Raw genomic sequence first — 19,122 nt, forward strand, 5'->3', positions numbered from 1 at the left:
CAGTTGGAATCCGTTGCGACTACTGGCCAGTGGAGGGAGAGGAAGAATTTTCTGGCCTGAAGGGAAGGAGACTGATGCTACCACAGGAGGGAGGCCCTCGTCTATTGGTCCAGATGAATATAGCCGTCTAGGAAAGGAGGACATCTGTCCTACTGTGACAGGGTTTCTCCCAGCAGGACCCTCATCCAAACTGCACATTTGACTCAGGGTTGACCCAGAAAGCCCAATGCTTACATGCAAGAACATAGAGGAGACCACATGTGGGACAAAAGCAGTGGGACCAAAGTCAGTCTGCTGGGAGGAACACCTTGGTATATGACGAGTCCAGTGCCAGGCCCAAATAATCCAGCCACTGGTTCAGAGGAAGGCAAACTTCTCAAGGTTAAAACACCAAACTAATGTCCCGCAGCGAGTGCATCATTATCAACACATTGTCCTGCAGTACAGGATGAGTCACTGCTCGCAGAAACAGGTCATCCAGGTAACCAATCACTGCCATCCCCAGTTGTCTCAGTAATGAAAAGACTGGGGCTTAGCCCTTAATGTATACCCAAGGAGCAGATGCTAGATTTTAACACTGGGCAGATATCGCTGCAAAACAAGCTGCAAACAGAACACGAGAAGTGGTCAGCAGGGTGAATGCACCCATCCTGAATGATCCAGTGGATACCCCTGAAGAAACTGTACAGACCACCATGATTCTACAATACCCTATTGTGAGTAGGACCCATTTCAACAAGCAAAAAGAAGCATCTGAAAAAGAAGAAAAAAAAGTGTGGATAAAGAAAGGAGCTACAGAAACTGAAGGAATCATGGAATTAAACAAGAGGCCATGTTTGCCACGATCAATGTTTCCTGCAGTGGTACAGTGGGCCCACAGTGCCTCTCATCTGTCAAAAAGCTTGATGAACGCCCTGATCAACAAATACTACTTAGCTCTGGAGATGACTCCACCTACCAACAACTTTTGCAAGTCATGCACCATCTGTGCTAAATGCAATCCAGAAGGAACGTTAAAGGTACCTTTGAAGCATCTGGCAAAAGCTCAGAGCAGGCTGAGTTCCCAGCTTACAGATCGCCCACATCCAGATGCCAAACATCCAGATCGCCCACATCCAGATGGCAAAACATGGCCAATACGAGTATGCATTAGTCATCCTATCCTAGAGGCCTACCCCATCACCAATATGACAGCAAAGATCAAAGCTAAAAGATTTCCAACATAAATAGTGTGCAGATATGGTGCCCCAGAGGTCAGAAAGCGATCAGGGGCCGGCTTTCCTCAGAGCAGTGGAAAGGTGGAAAGATTCAATGGCACAATACAGTCAAGAATGCTAAAAATGTCTCAGGGAATGGGAATGAGTTGGCCAGACAGCCTACCCATTGTCTTATTCAGCGTCGGGTACACTCCAAGGGGAAACCATGGTCTGGGTTGTTACTTCCCACATAAATTACAGCTCCAATCTGATGTATTGACTTATTATGTTACCGCTTTATCTCGAGAATTAACCCATATCCATTTGCAAGTGTTTCCTTACAGTCCAGATCCTGAGCTAGATACAGGAACACACAAGCTGGTTCCTGGTACTTGGGTCCTGATAAAGAAGTGTGTGAGAAAATACTCTTGAACCCAGATATGATGGTCCTTTCCAGGTTCTTCTCCTTTGGATGGTAGCGGGGGAAATGTCCGCAAATATTTGCACGGGGTGTCCTTGGCAGGAGATTTGCGGAAGGGTTCTGGCTTGTTTCATCACCGCCTCCTTCACAGCATAGTATAGAGGTTTAGCAATGACGTCTCTGGGAGACCCATCCTTCCTGGGGGGTCCCATGGCTCTGTGGACTCTGTCCAGTTCCAGGCGAGCTGCTGGGATGTTGGGGACAAGAGCTCGGATTAAATCTCGTGTTGCCGTTGAGACATCCGTAATCGATTCTGGCTGGCCTCTGATTCTAAAGTTCAGTCTCCTGGACCTATTTTCCAGGTCATCAATATGTGTAAACGCTGTATCTAATTGATCCTGCAAAGTTTGAATGAGCCCAGTGTACTGATGGGAAATGGCCGCTGTTTGTTCAATTTTGTCTTCCATGGCATCCATCCTGGAGCCTATAGTTTGCAAATCTGCCCTGATTTCTCCCTTTATGGCTGCTGCGTTAGCTGCGAGACCCCTATCCAGGAGCGTCGAGAACTTGATAAACAGTTCTTCTATGGAGGACTAAGAGATTTGTGTGGTTGGGCCCTGGGGACCAGGGGTGATTATGGCAGGGGGGCCAGCCGGGGATAGGGCTTGGTCCCCAAAGGCTCGATTAAGAAGTGATTCTGTAGAGGCAGGGGAGGGGGTCCCCAAACAGTGTGGCCCTGATGTAAAGTGAAGAATAGCCGGAGCTATGACCAATTTGTGGTCTGGAGTCAGCTCCAGGTGCTGTGGAGAGGGCTGAGAGGCTGTAGCTACTGCGGTGGCCATCTTGTGACTCCCTGATGGCGTGGTGGAGCTCAACTCCCCTTGCAAGCTCCTCCTGGCCCCCGTTCTGTGCATACAAGGGGGTCTTATTGGGCTGGGGGGTGAGGAGTACTTCTGAAAGTGGTCGTTTGACCCTCCGGAGCGGTGGAAGCTTCTCCTCGTGGGTGCTTATAGTCCGGCGGCCTTCTTGTTACACCCCACGGTAAGACACTCGGCCTCCTCTGGGCCTGCGATCGTCCTGGAACCGTTACAACAGTTAGAACTATTACAGTTAAATAAAAAAAGGGTAAAAAAAATAAATAAATCAAAAGTAAAAAAAAAAAATATATATTAATCTTTTTTTATTTTTTTATACTGTGGTGGTGAAATCACCTCCAACAGCGCTGGAGTCACGGCTTTATGTATCGTGAGAGCAAACACTGTTGCTGTCAAGATAAATCCATGCTGCAGCTGAATGGTGTACCTGGGAAAAAAATAGTTAACAATAAAACATTGCAGAATAGAATACAGTACAAAGGAGCAGAACAATAGAGAGAGAACAAGAAAATGACAACAATTGCTAAGGTGCAACATCAAACGCAAGCGTCGGTCTGGCATCATGTAAACAGCAATTGCACCATGCATGTGAGGTATCACTGCGAAGGACAGATCAAGGGTACTAATTGTAGCAGTAGACCTCCTCCGTAAATCTAAAGTGGTCACCTGTAAAGGCGTTTAAAGACTTTTAAAAATATATGTAGTTTGTCGCCGCTGCACGGTTATGCACAATTTTAAAGCATGTCGTGTTTGGCATCCATGTACTCGGCCTAAAATCATCTTTTGTATTCCATCAGACATTTGGGCAATATAGTGATTTTTAGTGCATTAAAATAAAAAAAAGGGTGTTTTTTTCCCCCCAAAAAATGGGTTTGAAAAATTGCTGCGCAAATATAGTGTGAAAGAAATTAAAAATCAAACACCCGGGACCCTCCAAGCTTTGTATTCTACCCCAAGCGCCCAAGTCCGCTTACAAGGCTGTTATTCCGAGACGTTTAGCATTGAAAAGGGCATCAGACAGGGGTGTCCTCTTTCACCCCTGCTGTTCGCCATAGCAATAGAGACCCTTGCTATTGCCATTAGAGCCCACCCAGACATTAGAGGAGTGCGCTGTGGTCAACAAGAACATAGATGTGCACTATTCGCAGACGACCTGCTCCTCTTTATAACTGCCCCACTGATTTCCACACCTAACATATTTGCACTCTTAGATACATTCGGACAAGCCTCGGGCTTGAAAGTGAATGCCTCGAAATCCCTAGCAATAAATGTCTCAGTACCCCTGAATCTAGTACATACCCTACAGAAAGACTTGCCATTCACATGGTGCCCCGCTTCGTTGCCCTATCTGGGTGTTTACTTAACACCTAGTGTGAACACTCGCTACTCGGCCAATTATCCCTCCGCCCTTTCGAAATTATCTGAAGATCTGTTAACCTGGTCCCGACTTGGCCTCTCTTGGCTAGGCCGCATCCTTGCGATCAAGATGACCCTCCTTCCCCGTCTCCTGTACCTGTTTAGATCCCTCCCTATCCCCGTAAAGAAAGCCCAAATCCAGCCACTTCAATCAAAAATCCTTCAATTTATCTGGGGTTCCAAGGGCTGTAGAGGCTCGAAACAATTATTATATAGACTTAAAAAGCAGGGAGGTTTAGCGTTACCTAACATTTGGTGGTATTAGCAAGCAGCACAATAGGCCCAGATTTCAATGGTCTATGCCTGGGGCCCCAAACCTGATTGGGTATCTATAGAAAGACAGGCTACCCCCCATCACACCATCGACTATCTCATATGGGCCCCCCCCTAGAAGCAGACCCCCTATCATGTCTCCCACCCTCTCTCATTCGCTAGCCCTGTGTGATCAGCTACACAAAAACCCTGCATTGACCTCAGAGCTCCGACCTTTAACGCATATATTCCACAACCCAGACTTCCCGCCAGGTATGAATATCCTGGCTTTTAGTTGGTGGCTCAACAAAGGACTATTTAGGATTGGCAACTTTTTTACCGCTTCGGGTCCTGTCTCGCTTTCTTTCTGCTTGAAGAAACTCGAGATGCCCCATACCGAAAAGTTTAGATTCTCCCAACTAGCCCATTTCCTACACTCTAGATGGCCCAATAGACCGGATCTTCCGGTTGTCACGACATATGAGTCTTGGTGCGCAGACATCGCGAGTCAGAGGGGGAGGGGGGGGGATATCAACGATTTATACATTTCTAGCTTCTTCAGTGGCCAAACCTCCCTATGCTTTAGCCTGGGAAAATGATCTTAATATTTCATGGGATAGCCAATAAACCATCTCAGGCGCTCATATTTTTTATCCTCCTGGGCACCAAAATCACCATAGCAGCACACTGGAAACAACATACAGTCCTATTCGGGGCAGTTAAACGAAAGATCTCCTGGATTATGACACAAGAGAAGATGGTCAGTCGCATACAGGGACAGAGCCTGCTTCTTTGAGAAAGTTTGGGAACCCTGGGCCACCTTCCACAAAACCCCCCTCTTTCCGGGTTTATAAACTTGATTTTTGCCCCAAAACCCTGGTAGACCCCCCCATCCCCTCCTGATTCCTCCTTGCCTTCCTCCCCCTCTCTTACTCTTTATCTGACCGATCTATGTTAAGCTTCGAGTTGACTGATCTCATATCTTCCATGATACCTGCATAGTCTGCAGATCTTCTTACCCACCTCATAGTTAGCATGGTCTTTCAGTTTTCATGGCCGGAACATAGTGAAACTATAGACCCTGTTTGTTATAGGTGCTGAGCACATAGTGGGTCCAGCTCCGCTTTGGATCACCGGGTTTATCTGAGGAATTCAGTCTTACATACCATTAGTGTATAAACAGTTTGGCCTCGGATATTCTTAAACTCGTCCAGACTCTGACGGACTACCTAGGTCTGGGTCGGGTGGGGGGGGGGGGGGGGGTCACCTACCACAGCAAGTGCCCTTTTCGGGGTGGTGGGGGTCCTTCTGTCACTCCTCCCGGGGCCGCTCGCAATAGGGTGTAGGTGTGAGATGCACCCCCAACAACATTAGTGAGCGGTGACGAATAATTATTTAAGCCATCTCTACCGAGCCAACTTACCTGGATAGCTGGGATCCACACCCGGTAGTTTACCTCAAAGTTTTTCTTTTTGGGGCTCTTTTGTTTTCTGCTGCGACCTATTCAGATCCCGGCCACATTTTAAAACATGTTATGTTCCGTTGCTCTTTTTTCAGTTTGTATATTGCCTATATTTTCTGACACCATATGTCTCTCACTTGCAGGTACTAGACTGTAAGCTCCTATCTACTGTAATACTGCTTGATGATGTAAGATTGATGTATCTTGTTTTTCTTACTGTCTGCATAAAACCAATAAAAACAATGAAAATAAAAATCAAACACCCACCATTTTAATCTGTAGGGCCTTTGCTTAAGAAAAAAAAAATAATAATAATAATAAACTTAATGTTTGGGGGATCAAAGTAATTTTCTTGCAAAAAAAATAAAAATATATATTTTATCATGTAAACAAAAAGTGTCAGAAAAGGGTTTTGTCTTCAAGTGGTTAAAAGAGTGGGTAATGTGTGACATAAGCTTCTAAATGTTGTCCATAAAATGCAAGGACAGTTCAAAACCCCCAGAAATGACCCCATTTTGGAAAGTAGACACCCCAAGCTATTTGCTGAGAGGCATGTCGAGTCCATGGAATATTTTATATTTTGACACAAGTGGCGGAAAAAAACACATTATTATTTTACTTTTATTTATTTTTTGGAACAAAGTTGTCATTAAATTATATATTGCTCAAACATGTCATGGCTATATGTGAACTTACACCCCAAAATACATTCTGTTGCTTCTCCTGAGTATGGGGAAACCACAAGTGTGAGACCTTTTGGGAGCCTAGCCGCGTACGGGACCCCAAAATCCAAGCACCACCTTCAGGCTTTCTAAGGGTGACAGTTTTTGATTTCATTTCTCACTGGCTATCACACTTACGGAGGCCATGGAATGCCCAGATAGCACAAAGTCCCCCCAAGTGACCCCATTTTGGAAAGTAGACACCCCAAGCTATTTGCTGAGAGGTATGGTGAGTATTTTGCAGACCTTGATTTTTGTCACAAAGTTTTGAAAATCGAAAAAAATGAAAAAAAAATATACATATAAATGTTTCTTTTTTTTTCTTCATTTTCAAAAACAAATGAGAGCTGCAAAATACTCGCCATGCCTCTCGGTAAATAGCTTGAGGTGTCTACTTTCCAAAATGGGGTAATTGGGGTAATTGGGGGGGGGGGGGGGCTGTGCCATTGGCATTTTATGGCCTTCAAAACTGTGATAGGTAGCGAGGAGTGAAATCAAAAACGTACGCCCTTAGAAATCCTGAAGGCGGTGCTTGGTTTCCGAGGCCCCGCACGTGGCTAGGCTCCCAAAAAGTCCCACACATGTGGTATCCCCATACTCAGGAGAAGCAGCAGAATGTATTTTGGGGTTTAATTCCACATATGCCCATGGCATGTGTGAGCAATATATCATTTAGTGACAACTTTTTATTAAAAAAAAAAAAAAAAAAAAAAAAAAAAACCTTTTGTCATTATTCAATCGCTTGAATAAGCAAAACAATAAAATATTCAATGGGTTCAACATGCCTCTTAACAATTTCCTTAGGGTGTCTACATTCCAAAATGGGGTAATTTGGAGGGGGTTTGTACTGCCCTGCCATTTTAGCACCTCAAGAAATGAGAAATTTCAGAAAATGTACCTTTTTTTTTTACCAAAGACATGTGGCTGACTACATTTTGGCCTAAATGTATGACTAAAATTCAATTTATTGGATTTTTCTAAAAACAATAAGTAGAAAATATTTTTTTTTTTTTCAAATAAGTTCGGTCTTTTTATGTTTATATCGTAAAAAATAAAAATCACAGAGTCAATCAACTACCTTTAAAAGAAAGCTCCATTTGTGGGGGAAAAAAAGATGCAAATTGTGTTTGGGTACAACATTGCATGACCGCGCAATTGGCAGTTAAAGCAGCGCAGTGCCAAATTGTAAAAAAGTCCTCTGGTCACTGACCAGCCAAATGGCCTGGGGCTTTAATTGGTTAACAATTCAAGGGAACCCCACTGACAGCTGAATGCGTCATCAGTTGTTAAAGACACAGCACCCAGACCACCCAAAAATGGAACTTCCGCTTTAAGCACTCCATGCCCCCTTACATGCCACATTTGGCATGCATTTTTTTTTTTTTTTTGGGGGGGGGGGGCTTCGTTAGGAGGATGACTTCCTGTCATACGTCCCCCTTTACGCCCAGGGACCGCCAAGGCAATTGCTGCTCCTTTCGCCTTAGGTGGCCCCTCCCTCTAGGCACTATTTTGGGACCCGCGACAGGTCCCAATCGCCTATCCACTCAGGGCGTGCCTGCCCGTGAAGCCAAAAGCTGTCATGGACGGGTGCCTAGAGTGGCAATGGAGGCGCCGGCAGAGAGGAGCAACACCCCGTTCGGCTGCATTGCTGGATCGTGGAACAGGTAAGTGTCTGTTTATTAAAAGTCAGCAACTACACTTTTTGGAGCTGCTGACTTTTAATAAGCCTGGAACTCCACTTTAACAACCGATAATTGCCACTGACAACTGAACGAATAAAGTCTGAAAGTATTGGTGCATGCTTAGTATCGGCACAACCATAATATACAGTATATATCAGAAAGTGTTTCTAGAAGGGGTTACACATGAACATAAGTTCAAGCATTACAAAGGTGGTTAGGATTTGGCAACTCAATTTCTGTGAATATACCTTGTGCTTCAAATGAAATTGTCTCCTGTGTCAAAGTGCTTCTCTTACTCCCCATGGAACAGGCTAAAATAATTTCTTTTGTATATATGTAAAACGACTGTCCAGAGAAGTTGGGAACCACAAGATGAGACATCAACATTTCTTCAGACTGCAAAAAAATAAAAAAATAAAATTGAGCAAAAATACAAATATCAGTGTGCAATTGAACTGCAAAACATCAATATTTTTTTTTTTTCTTTATATACTATGACCAACAATTTAACCACTTGAGCTCCGAAAGGCTTTACCCCGTTCATGAACAGAGGCATGTTTTGCTTTCAGCACTGTGCTACTTTAACTGGACATTGTGCAGTCATGCCACACTGTACGCAGATGAAATTTAAACATTTTAATTTTACAAACAGAAAAAAAAACAAAAAAAAAACAAAAAAAAAAAACAAACAAACACTTTTTTAACCTACTCCCATCTAACCACTGCAAACGGCTGGGTGAGCTTTTCCTCCTTCAGACTGGACGTTCCTAAACACCACTCAGAAGGAGTGGGAATGTGCAGCCAAGCGAGCCCGATGCGTTGTGCCCCTTAGAAATGTTGCATCTCCGATCGGCAGGAGGGCTCTATGATTGGCCCTTTTGATCACATGACGGCTGTGTCACAGCCATTGTGTAATGTTTACAAAGGGTAGCTGGCAGGTGATCGGCTCTCTTTCTCCTCAAGCGGAGCCTGTCAGTGAGAAGGAGAGCAGATCTGTGTGTATAAGCTTTTTTTTTTTGTTTTTACACACTTATCACCCAGCTAGTGTCCCAACACACCTGGCATGGTGGCCATCTGCACACACCTGGCATGGTGGCCATCTGCACACACCTGGCATGGTGGCCATCTGCACACACCTGGCATGGTGGCTAAAAAATTATTTAGCAGCAAGGAGACTTTCCATATACTCCAGAGTATGTTGGACGAGAGTAGCGGAGAGTGCTCACCGTCAGACTAGGATAGGGAGTACGAGCCAGTAGAAAGCAGTGGCTCTGAAATTGAAACTGAGGACAGAATGCCAACAAAGAGGTCAGAAGCCTTCAAAAATGTGATAGTCAGGAAATTAAATGTGTAACTTACGCCTTAATAATGCCTGACGGTGCTACTTGAATGCTGGGCCTCTGTATTTGGCCAGGTTGTGGTCTCACATGTGGTATTGCCATACTCAGGAGAAGTAGAAGAATGTATTTTGGGGCACAATTTTTGCTAAGTACATGCTAGGTGTTAGAAATATCTTATAAATTGACAACTTTGTAAAACAAAACAAAAAAAAAAGATTTTTTTTTGTTTGTTTTAGAAAACAACTTGTGGAAAAAAAATATATGACATGTTCAAAAGACTCATTATCACTTCCGGTGCCACATGAGGAGGAGGTAAGCGGACTCAGCTCCCGCCGCATACCCCCCTAAAGCCAGCTAAAAAGCAGCCATCCACCTCGGGGAAGCACCCACCCTGTTTGGGGAAGACTGTGTGCCTCTGATGGACCGATTTGTGGAGCGGTCTGGGCACCGTTCGCTCACCGCCGCGATGTCCACAGCGGCTGACGCGGCCAAATCCTCAGCCAATATGGCGCCTGCTCACAGCCCTACGGAGCTCTCTCAGCCATGCCCAGTCCTCCCAGGCACAGATGCAATTCCCTCTGCTGACATCGCTCAAGCGGTAGTCGCTTTACTGACACCCACGCTGACCTCCTCTATTGACTCAGCCATACAGAAGGCTATGGAGCAATACCACAGCGAACTGCAAGCACAGGCGCAGCGCCTTACACACGCTTTAGAGCGGATCTCCATTATGGAGAATGACACCACTGCTCAAGCTGCAGCCATTGCTCGCCTTACCCACTCTACTAGGGATCTGTGGATCAAATTAGACGATTCCCCTTTCCCACATCCCCCCCCCCCCACTCACCCCGGGGCACTAATCTGTGTTCTCTCCCCTTCCCTTACCCCCCCTCCCGCTTCCTCCCACTTCCCCGAGAAACATGTTCAGCTTCTCCCAGGGGGTGCATGCACTCGCTGGGAGACCCGTACCTGGGATGTATCTTATGTGGAAATAGGTGAAGTTGGCTATGGCTACTGTGTGGTTTTTCCACCAAATCTGTTATTACCTGTTATTTGGTTTAATCCCCCCCCCCCTTTTTTATTACTCCCCCTCTCCCTTCTCCCCCCCCCCCCCTCCTATGTGGTCACCCTTGGAGGCTCTCCTATCTATGCGTACTCCCATGTGCCTATCAATCAATCCCAGGCTAGACTTAAAGGTTTTGATTACACTTATTATCACCTCTACTGAACCCTATGGCTGACGCCACCAGAGACCAATTTACTGTAGTATCATGGAATGTTAAGGGCCTTCGATCACCTAACAAACACATGAAAGTCCTTCGTCACCTGAAGAGGTTACGGGCTGATGTGGTACTCCTACAGGAGACCCATCTATCCGCTAAAGATTTCCCATGTCTTCGCAAACTTTGGGTTGGCGAGGTTTACGGGTCCCCAGCTGAAGGCCGTAAGGCAGGGGTAGCTAGTTTGCTCCACAAACACCTACAATATACCACCCGTAACGTTCGTACTGATTCATGTGGTCGCAAGGTCACATTGCACCTCTCCCTGGCCTCTAAAGACATCGCTATTACCAACATATATGCTCCTAACTCCCCCGATTCCGCATTTTTCCAAGACCTGGGGGCTTGGATTTCCCATGCACCCGAGGCTCTCAACCTAGTAGGTGGAGACTTCAACTCTGTTATGTGCCCTTCTGAAGACAGAACGTACCGAGACCCCCTTGCACTTACCTCCACCGCCCTTTCAAACACGGACACTACTCCCCTTGCCCGTATGATCTCTTCCTTGAACCTCATGGAAGCCTGGCGTTTATCTCACCCTACAGAGTGGGAATTTACCTTCTCACCCCCCCAAGTCATTCTCGCGACTTGACTACATCTTTGTGTCCCCGGCTCTCTTGCCGTTGGTAAGAGATCCAGACATCAAAGACATGGTGATCTCCGATCATTGTCCCATAACAACTCACCTACTGAACGTTAAACCGCCCTCCACATCGCCCATATGGCGCTTCCCCTTCTATCTGGCTGAAAATGAGGATTTTCGACAGATGCTACTTTCTAGTTGGACCGAATATACGGAAACAAATGGTGAACACATCTCCAATCCAAACCTCTTTTGGGAGGCTGGAAAGGCCTTCCTCAGGGGCAGAATCATAGCATATGTGACGCAATATAAGAAACACTCTAAACAACATTATTTGCAGGCCAGTGACAAGTTACGTTTCATGCATCTTAATCTCCTCCACAGCCGCACGCTGGATAACATTACTGCCTGGAACCTAGCCAAGCAAAACTTTGACTTTTGGGCGGAGAGGCAGGAGCAGATCGCCTCCTCCTTTTCGACCCTGCGACTACACAAATATGGCAATAAAGCGGGCAAACTTTTATCCCGGCTATGTTCAGGTTGCAAGCGTCCCACACATATACACGCCCTGAAACACACTGATGGCTCCATTGTTACTACTCCTAGGGCAATTAGCACACTACTGGCCGACTATTGCACATCCCTTTACGCGGAAGACCCCATAGATCCCACAGTCGCTAACCAGCTGTTATCCAGGGTGCGCCTGCCGCAACTGACAGCTGCACATTTAGACGCTATTCATGCTCCCATCACCCTAGATGATATCAGGTCTATGATAAAATCACTATCCCCTTCCAAAGCACTAGGCCCTGATGGCTACTCAGCAGAATTGTATAGACTTACCCAGGATTTTATCCCAGCCACCCTATGTAGAGTATTTACCGCCCTCTGGGACGGCGGGTCATACCCCCCTACGGGTGCACAGGCCCATATTAAGCTGATCACCAAAAAAGGCAAGGATCCTCTACACCCAGGTTCATACAGGCCTATATCCCTTATAAATGTTGATGTGAAAATCTTGTCCAAAATTATAGCCTCGCGCCAGGCCACTATCCTCCCGCACTCCTTCACACGGCCCAATCAGGTTACACTGCAGGCAGATCTGCAACTTTAAATATTTGCAAAGTACTGCTGGCATTGGAACGGGCGAAATTGTGCCCAGATCAGGATATAGCCATCATATCCATTGACGCTGAAAAGGCTTTTGATAACATTAGTTTTTCCTGGCTATTTAAGGTGTTACATGCCTTTGGCTTTTCAGGCCCAGTTACGCATTTCTTATGCCAGATGTACAGTGCCCCGACTGCCAGATTGGTTACCCCGGACTTCATTTTTCCTACCATCCCTCTCACTAAAGGGACAAGACAAGGCTGCCCCCTGTCTCGCTTGCTATTCAACTTAGCGATTGAACCCTTGTCCAGAATAATAAATTCCCCCAACGGCATCAGCGGAATCTCAGTTGGAGACCAGACCTTGCAGTCCGCTCTTTTTGCAGATGACATTTTACTTTTTTCGTCCAACCCACCAGCTGATTTTGAAACGCTACGTGACCTATTTGCGACATATCGCCTTTGCTCTGGGTTCCGAATTAACTATGATAAAAGTGAGGTTCTCTCCCTGAATCCACGAAAGGCTAATAAACTGGCAATCATCCTCACCCTTCACAATGGCACAACACCATATTACCTACTTGGGAGTACGCATAGGTCGGGAGCCCTCTTCTCTTTATACCCTTAACTACCCGCCTTTGATTACTAAGATTACGCAAGAACTGGAAGCTTGGGCAGGCCTGCCACGCTTTTTGGGAGATGCCATCTCTTCAAGATGGTCTCCTTCGCGAGACTACTGTACCCGATGCAAACCATTCCGCTTCTGCTTAAGCACTCAGATGTACAGAAGATACACAAGGCATTGTTCACTTTTCTCTGGGCCAACAAGAAACCTTGCATAGCCCTCCATAAACTATGCCTTCCAAAGCCTGACGGTGGCGCTGGCCTGCCCAATCTACGTTTCTATAATCTCTCATGCCTTTTGAGACAAGGCCTAGATTGGATAGCTGGTAAATCTAGATACTCGAATAACAACTTTGAGAAAGCATTGATACACCTCTATACACTTCCCGCGGTTCTCCATTCTAATATACACGCTCTACCTGAACATCTTAAGTCGAATGTGCTCATCCGAGACACAGTGGTAGCTTGGAGGGAGGTTCGGAGGCTCCTGGGGTTACCCACTAACATTTCTAATCATTTGCCCATTCAAGGCAACCCCATGTTTCCACCATTCACCCAGCCTTTGATCTCTGGGGGAAAACGTGGTTTAGACAAAGTGGCTTCCCTCTATGTACCTGACCGCGGAAAACTTAAACCTTACCAAACCCTGTCTCAGGAATATTCGCTCCCTTCTTCTCATGTGTTCCATTACTACCAACTGTCGAGCTATCTGAAAGCAATTGGAGGGCTGCACCCTGACTGCTTACATAAATCACACCTGAATGCTGTGCTTCAACAGGGTGACTACTCCATCTCTACCCTCTACTCTCACCTAATCATTCACCATGCAGACAAACACCATATTGCTCCTTTTAAACAATGGGCCTCTATCTTCAATGATGTGAACTTACCAGAAAAAATCCTGAAAGGTTACAAACTCGTCCATAAACTTGTCATTTCAGAGAAATGGCGGGAAACTTAATTTAAAATTACTCATAGGGCCTACTACCCCAAACAAATTGGATCCCTTGCAAGCCAAATGTCCATGGTGCTCCCTTGATCATCCCACCCTACTTCATCGCTTGTGGGACTCCACATTTTGGGACTCAGTACTGGACTATATCCTAACCATCAACAAAATACTTGTGCCTAAAGACCCACTTACCTGCTTATTTAGTTGCGAACCTCCACCTTTGCCACAGACGGCCTCACGACCTTTCACCCTTACCCATTGGTCGCATATATGCCTTTTAGCAGCTCGCAGAACTATTATGAACCACTGGATTACCTCGACTCGGCCGAGTCTACAAGGGGTGAAACAAACCCTGCTCTCCTTGTTCCATATAGAAAGACTTGATGTTATCTCCTCCCATTTCAAATCTACTCCCCGCTTCTTCACTAGATGGAGGGATTATATCGAACAATTGTTCAATCCGGAGGATATTACGTCTCTTATTTATCCCTTCCGGTACACTAGCTGGTACTTATGCCACAATATCAGTAACACGCTGGGGAGACTCAAGATATCAACCTCACAAGATATCTCCTCTCCTCCACAGGACTCTACCCACCTGCTGAATCAACTTCCATCTTGCTTACGCGACTCTGGCACTACTGGACCTTGTGATATGCAATCTTCTGCCCATCCCTCTATATCTCCCTAGTCCATTTTTGAAACCTGGATATATTTATGCTAGATCTGGACACATCATATCTTAAAGTGGGGCTCCACCCTAAAGTGGAACTTCCGCTGATCGGAACCCTCTCCCCCTCCGGTGTCACAATTGGCACCTTACAGGGGGGAGGGGGGTGGAGATACCTGTTAAAGACAGGTATTTACACCCACTTTCGGGCATAGACTCCTATGGGAGTCTGTCATTTCCTGTCCTGCCACGCTGTCTGCTGGGACATACACGGGTCCCAGTGACAGCGCGGACAATTCCTATTGCGCTGCGCGACTCGCGCATGCGCAGTAGGGAACCGGGAAGTGAAGCCGATTCGCTTCACTTCCCGATTCCCTCACCTAGAATGGTGACGGCAGCAGCGGAGAGCCGAGCGATCGATAGGCCTCGGCATCGCTGGAACCCGGGACAGGTGAGTGTCCATTTATTAAAAGTCAGCAGCTGTAGTATTTATAGCTGCTGGCTTTTAATTTTTTTTTAGGTGGAATCCCTCTTTAAGGGTGCGCATGTTTGTGTTTCTATGCAAGGGTTTCATGCTTACCAATTCTTGTCTCTTTCACTGGGTTCCATAATCCTAGCCATAGGAGGGTATACACCTCCCTGGGTGTCATTCCCCCCTCCCCTTTTTTTTCCTTTTTTCCCCCCTTGTTAACGTTCAAAACATGTGTCATCTTGACCTGTTAGGTCACTCAAATGTTCTCTCTTCTTTTGTCATGAATACTGTCAACCAACCTACTGAACTGTATTGTGTAAACTTTCAATAAAAATGTTTAAAAAAAAAAAACAGACTCATTATGCCCCATGTACAATGATGTGTTTGCTTTCCAAAATGGGGTCATTTTGTGGGTAATTCCACTGCCCTGGTACTCCAGGACCTTCAAAAGTGTGATAGGTAGGAATGAAATGAGATGGGTCATTTATGCTGAATCAACTTCCATCTTGCTTACGCGACTCTGGCACTACTGGACCTTGTGATATGCAATCTTCTGCCCATCCCTCTATATCTCCCTAGTCCATTTTTGAAACCTGATTAATTCCACTGCCCTGGTACTCCAGGACCTTCAAAAGTGTGATAGGTAGGAATGAAATGAGATGGGTCATTTATGCTCCTAGAAAAAAAAAAAAAAAAAAAAAAAAAAAAAGTGTTGCATTGTGCACATGCAAAGGACTCCCGGAAAGACACTCACAGAGAGCTCCACACCGCTCCGGCCCCATTTAGCTCCCCCAGCAGCTATACTTAGCGGGACACATCCCAAACGGACTCCCAAGCCTCCCGGAACACCCATGCACCTGCTTGCATGCCGATTGGAGCTAAAAAAAAAAAAAAAAAAAAAAAAAAATTAAAAATGGCCGTTAGCCGCCAGCTGGACTTTACTCAGGAGGCCCCCAGATCAGCTAAGATGGCGGCCGCATCTCCGGCACGAGGCAGCACGGAGGAACAGGTCTCCATATCTGACCCCCCCATCCCCAATCCAGCATCAGTCTTAACTGCTGGCAACCCCAGTGAGTACAGCTTGTCCCCAGGATTCTCCCCTGCCTCCACTGAATCCCTGCTTGACAGGACAATAAGGGGCATTCTCCAAACTCCTACATCGCAAACTCCCATAGGCCTAGCAGGCCTGTCAGGGACCCTGCATTCATCCCCCATGCAGCCAGCCCAGTCCCCTGATGTACAACTACTAATGCAGAGCTTCTCTGACATGCTAGCTGCAGGATTAGCCCAAAATGACAAGTAGATCACAACCACCATTAAGGCAGATTTACAAAGCCTAGGAGCCCTCTTGGACGCAATAGAACAAGTAGAGGACAACATAGTGGCCGTACTACCCAGAACTCTACCTGCATCCAAACGTTCCAAAATCAATTGGACGCTGCCCAGGCCAAAATTGACGACATTGAGAACAGAAGCAGAAGATACAATTTCAGCATAAGGGGGTGCCCAAATCTGTTACAGATGTACCCAGCACCGTCAAACTCTTTATCAAATAACTCATTCCAGACATCCAGGGTCATAGGCTAGAGCTCGACAGAGCACTGCAGCTCCCCCGCCAAGACGTCTCCCGAGGGACATAGTTGTTAAACCTCATTTTTATGGCGTCAAAGTAGTGATGAGAAAATCCCATAATCTGGACAATCTTTCTTTCCAAGGTCACAAAATCCAAATCTTTGCAGACATTTCCCCTACAACCATTCAAAAGCGGAGAGCCTTCACACCCCTGCTTGAAATCCTGACTCAGAATTGCATCAAATACCGCTGGTCATTCCCCTTTTGTCTCCAGTTTCACCTAAGAGATAAATCCTACGGCTTTTCCTGTGTCCAAGACGGCAAGCCCCTTTTACTGCAACTTGGTCTCAACACAGGAACTCGCTCCTCTGCTTCAGCCAGCCAAGACAAGCTCCATCAAGCGACCACCTCCAGGGAGCCCTCTGACCCCACTATGGAACAGCTTCCAAAGAGGCACTGAGACTCGCACCCCCAAGATGAGTGAACCCCTCGGGATCCTCTTCCGGATTGGGATTTCCGCTTAACTTGGGACTGAAGGTGGCTCCCACTTGAATATGTAGTGGATAGTCCCCCCTGACTCTGACTTTCGTCATTTACTGTTTCGGATTCCTCCACCTCAAGTAGTCGGGTCCCAATAGCGCCCCCCCCCCCCCCCATGGCTAGCTGGGATACCCAACCTTGCCTTAAACAAATACAAACCCGGCAAGGGTGGTATTACCTCCACAAGGGCTGTTTTTGTGCCTCCTCAGGCAGGCTCTACAATGTTGTGGTGTTTTTATTTTTCTCATTGAACCTCCCGACCTTAGGTTATGTTCTCAATTGCTCCCCCTATCCCAAAATCCAGCCTAAGGCACCCTCCCCCACCCACCAGAGAGCTGTCACTTTCGAACAAATGTTTGCTCTTGTAATACAATTTGTTATTCTGTTTTGTTCTTTATACTAAATTGTTGCCAAGGTTGGCCCTTACGGCACTTGCTACTTCCCTAGTCACATAATTTTTGCTATTCTCCACTGGAGGGCCGTGGCCAGAGCGGCCCATCATGCCACCCTTTCTGTTGTGACTCGGAGGGACCCACCTCCCTCAGGTGACACCAGGAAAACAACCCTTTGTGGTTGTACTTTCTCCGAGGCCTCCCTAACAGGGGGACTCGGACTAGGACTTAGCTCGCCAGTCCTTTTTGCTACCACAAGAGATTTGATTATTGTTATGTTTCATATTTCTCCTGTACTAAACATGTTCTTTTTTTTCACCTTCTTCACTCCATTCTTTTACTCCTCTTCTCTCACCTCCCCCATGCTTTATCTCTGGCTCCTCTCCTACCCTCCCCTCTCGCCCCAGGAACCTTTACGGATACCTTCATCCATCTCATCCCCAGGGGACCACCGGGAGGACAGTCCTCCAAAGTGCATATTCAGTGCTCCAAGGGCAGAGGTAAGATCCCCTCACACAATCACGCTTCTCACCCCTGACTCCCATGGCTGACTTTATCCCCCACAACCTATCTGTTAAGATCACCTCGCAAAATATGCAAGGGCTTAACTCGCCCACCAAACGCCATAAGGCCTTCCAAAGTTACCACACCAGAAGCCTTGATATTGTGCTCCTCCAAGAGACCCATTTCCCAGCCAGCTACACCCCTTCCTTTCTCCACAGCCATTTCACCACTTTTTACCTGGCAAATTCCGGCTCCAAAAAAGGGGGAGTGGCCATCCTGCTAGCAAAACGAATCCCATTCTTAGACTCCCACACGATCAAAGACACCGAAGGCAGATGCTTAAAGTGGAAGCAAACCCATCAATTTAAACAGTTAAAAAAAAGGCATGCCAGGAATGCTAACTGGACATTGGCTGTTCTCTCAGCCAAACTATCAAACCATCCAATGGCTTGTGTCATAACGAATCACATGTGCAGCACCATAGCAGTTGAAGATTAAACAGAGACAAAGATGGCAGCTTCCTTGGCTGAAAACGATAGGGGAGTTTACTTCCACTTTAATAATGGTCAGATCGCAGGCATTATGTACTCCATCTCTTATTATGCCCCTAACCAGGGACAATCCCTTTTTTTTTTTTGCCTCCATGCTATCCACCCTCTCCCCACATTTGGAAGGCAGAATTATCCTGGGGGGGAGACTCCAACATCACATTTGATCACATGCTTGACAAATCAACCCAAGACAAGCCCAAACTGAAAAGACCCCCTAAACAGAGTCTTAGAATTGCACGTCTTCTCCACAACAGGGGTCTGATTGATTCCTGGAGAGAATTAAACCCTACAGCCAAAGACTCCACGCATAATTCTGCGCCACACAAAACATACACCAGAATTGATCATATCTTCATACCCAACTCGGAGATACACACTGCGACCCAGGCTGCTATTCACAAAGTTCCTTTGGTCTGACCACTCTGGTGACTGAGAATAACTAGCTCCCTTTGCCCTCCCGGTCCCCCTCAGTTGTGCCCAATGTAGCCTTATGAGTTTATGTGAAAT

The 19,122-nt window shown here is 46.3% G+C and overlaps 1 protein-coding gene across 4 annotated transcripts in view; it reads right to left on the minus strand.

Moving 5' to 3' along the window:
* The window catches only part of NUP133 (nucleoporin 133), a 951,293-nt gene that overhangs the window by 521,329 nt on the left and 410,842 nt on the right, over positions 1–19,122 (minus strand). For all 4 annotated transcript variants that reach the window (XM_077486543.1, XM_077486541.1, XM_077486544.1 and 1 more), the window contains one exon: positions 8,275–8,422. In XM_077486543.1, coding sequence (XP_077342669.1) covers positions 8,275–8,422 — 148 coding nt within the window. The remainder of the gene's footprint in view (positions 1–8,274; positions 8,423–19,122) is intronic.

The sequence above is a fragment of the Lithobates pipiens genome, unplaced genomic scaffold (genome assembly GCF_037356315.1).
Source record: "Lithobates pipiens isolate NorthernLeopardFrog02 unplaced genomic scaffold, aLitPip1_a1.2 Scaffold_18, whole genome shotgun sequence".
NCBI classification, from domain to species: Eukaryota; Metazoa; Chordata; class Amphibia; order Anura; family Ranidae; genus Lithobates; species Lithobates pipiens.